The 4,693-nt window shown below is 41.0% G+C and overlaps 1 protein-coding gene across 3 annotated transcripts in view; it reads left to right on the top strand.

The window, feature by feature from the left end:
• The window catches only part of EIF2B4 (eukaryotic translation initiation factor 2B, subunit 4 delta, 67kDa), a 5,885-nt gene extending 3,682 nt beyond the window's left edge, over positions 1 to 2,203 (top strand). For all 3 annotated transcript variants that reach the window (XM_010840641.1, XM_010840640.1, XM_010840639.1), the window contains 2 exons: positions 395 to 575; positions 701 to 2,203. In XM_010840641.1, coding sequence (XP_010838943.1) covers positions 395 to 575; positions 701 to 900 — 381 coding nt within the window. In that variant the 3' untranslated portion in view covers positions 901 to 2,203. The remainder of the gene's footprint in view (positions 1 to 394; positions 576 to 700) is intronic.
• Positions 2,204 to 4,693: the final 2,490 nt, after the last annotated feature.

Genomic DNA, 4,693 nt, shown 5'->3' with positions numbered 1-4,693 from the left:
GTAAAGGGACTCCAAAGTGGAGTAAAAGGGTGCAGTAGTAAAGATGTAATCCCATCTTCCCAACATTGCACTTACCTAGAAATCCTAAAACTCTGTAACCTTGTTGATAGCTAATAGGAAGAACATTTCTAGCACATTACACAGCATGTCTAGCTATGACAGGAACCTTATATTAAACTAGCAGCCACCACCAGGGAACCAGACAAAAGTAACTTCAGAGTTTAGTCTTCCTGTGGGTGGTGCAGTGAATCAGTGGTCAGGTGTTTTCCAAGGGCCATTATTACGATTTGTTACTCATTGTCTTAATGTTGCTGTCCTGGGTAGGAGTTGGAAACCTTATTCTGTATTGGTCACACATGATTTTTTTTTTCCTTCTCTCTACTCTTCAAAATAGGTTTCTAAGGTGCTACTGGGAGCTCATGCTCTCCTGGCGAATGGGTCTGTGATGTCCCGGGTAGGGACAGCACAGCTGGCCCTGGTGGCACGGGCCCATAATGTACCAGTGCTGGTCTGCTGTGAAACATACAAGTTCTGTGAGCGTGTGCAGACTGATGCCTTTGTTTCTAATGAGCTAGGTAAGGAGGCCCAGGCGGGCAGAAGAGGAAGTTCCGGGGACCTGAGAAGATTTGGGAGGGAGAAGGGAGGTTGAACTACAACTTATTTTTTAAAAGTACATAAAAGGGTGTACCTCCCATTGCAGATGACCCTGATGATCTGCTGTGTGAGCGAGGAGAACATGTGGCCCTGGCTAACTGGCAGAACCACTCGTCGCTACGGTTGTTGAATCTGGTCTATGATGTGACCCCCCCAGAACTGGTAGACCTGGTGATCACAGAGCTGGGGATGATCCCTTGCAGTTCTGTACCTGTTGTCCTACGAGTCAAGAGTAGTGACCAGTGAGTGGTGGAACACAGGGTCAATAAATGACATACTCCCTACACTCAGCAACTCTGCTGCCTGTTATCTCTTTTAGCATCACCACCACTTAGGAGTCCAGACTCCCCAGTCCCTCTTAGCACCTGCTGCGAACCTCTAGACAAAACTTTATGGAAATGTTCTCAGGTGATTAGGTCCATGCCAGTGCTTTGGGGCCAAAGTGAAGGTCAGTATGGAGACCAAAAATTATCCCAAGTCATCAACCATTTATTGAGCATCTATGTGCCAGACACTGAGCTAGATATAAGGAGCAGTACAACAAGGACAAGTAGGAGTCCTACCCTTAGTATTTAGTGTTATTATTATATTAATGTTAAACAAATACAGTGGTATTTGTATTAAATAATGTTACAATTAATATATTAATATTTTATATTCTTAGTACTCAGTAGTTAACATGTGTTGGAAACTGTTGGCCCTTTCTTATTTACAGAGATTAATACCATCCTATGAAGTGAGGTTTTACAGATGAGAAAACTGAGGCACAGAGAGTTGCCGTTACTTGCCCAATGTAACGCTAAGTAAACTGGCATGGGATCTCAGGCATTCTGGGTCTAGAGTCTGTGCCTTTAATTTTTATGCTGTGTGCTGTTAGGGAGTGCTCATCATGATGGAAGAAGACAGACAGTGTCTACAGTATGAGATAAATTCTACTAGTAGTAATGAACAGAGTTCATTGGAAGCAACTCAGGAGATCTAGTGAGGTTGGGCAAGACTTCACAGCTAACATCTGACCTAGGCCTTGAAGGAGAAGAAATTTCCCAATTGGAAAAAGGATGAGAAGGCAGATCGGCAGAGGGAATAATTTAGACTACAGAATAGGCCTTAAAATGATCAGCCAGTTCCAAAGTGTCAAGTCATGCGGTAAAGCTAGAATGGAGGCTTGTGTGGAGAATTAGTGATAAAGCTGTTAACATAGGTTGGATTAGGTTCAGATTGTGAGAGTCTGACCATTATGGTTAGCCTAAAAAACAGAAGAGTCATCCATTTTGTGTGTGTATATGTGTGTGTTTTATTGAAAAATTTCAAGCATCATAGAAGTACAGGGAACTATTCAAAGAATCCCCCTCACTAAATGCAGTAATTATCAAGATTTCCCATGAATGCTTTCTGTTTCCTTTTTTTTTTCCTTTGCAGAAGTTGCATTAGAGCAAATCCCAGTCATTATATCATTTTACTCCTCCAAACATCAGCATATCTCTAAAAAATATGGAAACTTACCATGTTATTACACTTATTAAATTCTTGCTTATCTTTGTCTAATCCATAATCAGATTTCCTTCATTGTCTCAAAAGTGGCTTTTTACAGTTGAATCAGGATCCATACATTATCTGTGGTTATTATGTCTTGAATTTTTTGAATCAAAAGCAGTCTCCTCAGCCTTCCTTCTTTTCTCATGACATTTAACTTGTTCCAGGAACCAGGCTGATTGTGTTTCATACTGCCTCACGTCAGGTTGGTTAGTCTATTTTCAGTGATGAATGGATCCGTTTTTGATTGTTGCCTGAATTATTTCATTAGAGGATGCAACATGGTAAATTTTTTCCCTAATTACATCATTCCACGCTTAGTAGCTGATAATCTTCTATAAAAAACTGTCTCTCATCAGTTCATTTCAGTTGCTAAGTCGTGTCCAGCTCTTTGTGACCCCATGGACTGCAGCATGCCAGGCTTCCCTGTCCATCACCAACTTCCAGAACTTGATCAAACTCATATTCATCGAGTTGGTGATGCCATCCAACCATCTCATCCTCTGTCTGTTGTCCCCTTTTCCTCCTGCCTTCAATCTTTCCCAGCATCAGGGTCTTTTCCAATGAGTCAGTTCTTTGCATCAAGTGGCCAAAGTATTGGAGCTTCAGCTTCGGTATTAGTCATCAGTTAGTATTCTGAATTACTAATTCATGCTGGAAAGGCAAGATCAATGCTTAATTTTTTAAATTGTCAATTTTCAGGCATTGATCACTAGTTACTTCCAATGCCATGCAATGAGAAGTTGTTGAATTTTTGCTTTTTCTCTATAAAAATCATGAATTCTCTTTTTTTTTTATATTGAGCATACCACTCAATCATCAAAATTAAGCAGAGGTTCAACAGGATCAGCCCTGTGCTTTAGAAAGCTAACTGGTAGAGATTAGAGATGGAGAAACAGATCAGTAAAAAAAGATTGCCCATCAATCAAAATCACAAGTGCGCCTAAATTTTGGTCCAGCAATTCTGCTAGGAATTTATACATATAAAGTAACTTAGATACAAGGTTATTTACAGCAGCATCTTATTTTCACCCTTTTTGGCCCCTGTGAGGCGTGCCCCCTACAGTGGAAGCAGGGAGTCTTAAACACTGGACCAACAGGGAAGTCCATATGTAACAGAGCAAGACACCATGGGACCTTCCTAGACAGGCTTTCCCCTGCATCCTCTGCTTTAGCTCCTCTCTCAGGTAATTCAATAGTAGTATTTGATGCACGTTTCCCAAGTTGTTTTGCAGATGTAAAACATCTTCCCTCTCCAACAGATGGAAGATGTTAACTACCATGAGCACACAGCTGAAACCTTTTGGGGCATTCAGGGCCTTTAGGCATGAGCCACTCAGCTCCTTGTATGGCCCTGCTGTAAACCTTTTTTTGTTCCAAACTCCCACGTTTCAGTTTGTTTGGCTTCATTGTGTATCAGGCACATGAACTTGCACTAACACATAGAGCAGCATTGTTTGTATTAGCAAAAGACTGGAAACCACCTAGATACCCATCAGTAATAAGAACTAACATTACATTTATATAATTACATACTAAGCAGTCATAGGGGCTTCCCAGGTGACTCTGTGTTAAAGAATCTGCCTACCAATGCAGGAGACTGCAGGTTCTATCCCTGGGTCAGGAAGATTCCCTAGGGAAGGAAATGGGAACCCCATTCAAGTATTTCTTGCCTGGGAAATCCCATGAACAGAGGAGCCTGGTGGACTACAGTCTATGGGGTCTCAAAGAGTTGGACATGACTTAACAACTGAGCACACACAAGAAATCTAACAATAAGGAAGGTTTTTATATATAGCAATGGAATAGTCTCCAAGGTACACTCAGTTAAAAGTAAGGTGCAGGACAATGTAGATGCTGTTTGAATTAAAATGGGGAAAGATATATATGTATTTGCATGAGTATAAATACAGAAAATGTCTTGGACTTGTAACAAAAAACTGCCTAGGTAGATGTGGTCCGGGAGACCGGAGAGAGAAGTGGAAAAGAGTCTTCACTATACCCTATGCATCTTTTGAATTTCGAATCATGTGAATGTCTTATCCCCCAAATAGATACAATTATTAATATGAGAAAGATTTTGCAATAGTTGAAGTCAAAGATAATCTAATCTGAGGCAATAGGAATGGCAAAGAGGTTTGTTCATTAGAGAAATAAATGCTTGAAACAAGTTTTTTAATGAAGAGAGAAATGCTTGAAATTGAGAGGAACCACAGCCTCCACTGCACCCACTTCAGCACCCTCACAAAGCCTGCCCTAAGCCACAGCACAGCCTTAGCTTGTTTTAGGCCACTTAAGACGAATGGGATGGGAGTCCCCTTGCTCTAGCTTTTAAATCCTGGCTAGCTTGAAGCGATTTAGCAGCAGCAGCAGCAGCTTCTCCCTTGTTTTTCATAAATATTTTGGGTAACCAAGGGAATTTAATAGATGAGATTATCTGGGAAAAGACTGGTTTACCCCATCCTTTCTTGTCCATTTTTGTATATCCTGAACTCTCCTGTTCGGT

This window comes from Bison bison, unplaced genomic scaffold, assembly GCF_000754665.1.
Source record: "Bison bison bison isolate TAMUID 2011002044 unplaced genomic scaffold, Bison_UMD1.0 scf7180017864145, whole genome shotgun sequence".
NCBI classification, from domain to species: domain Eukaryota; kingdom Metazoa; phylum Chordata; class Mammalia; order Artiodactyla; family Bovidae; genus Bison; species Bison bison.
This window is presented reverse-complemented; position numbering and strand designations above follow the sequence as displayed.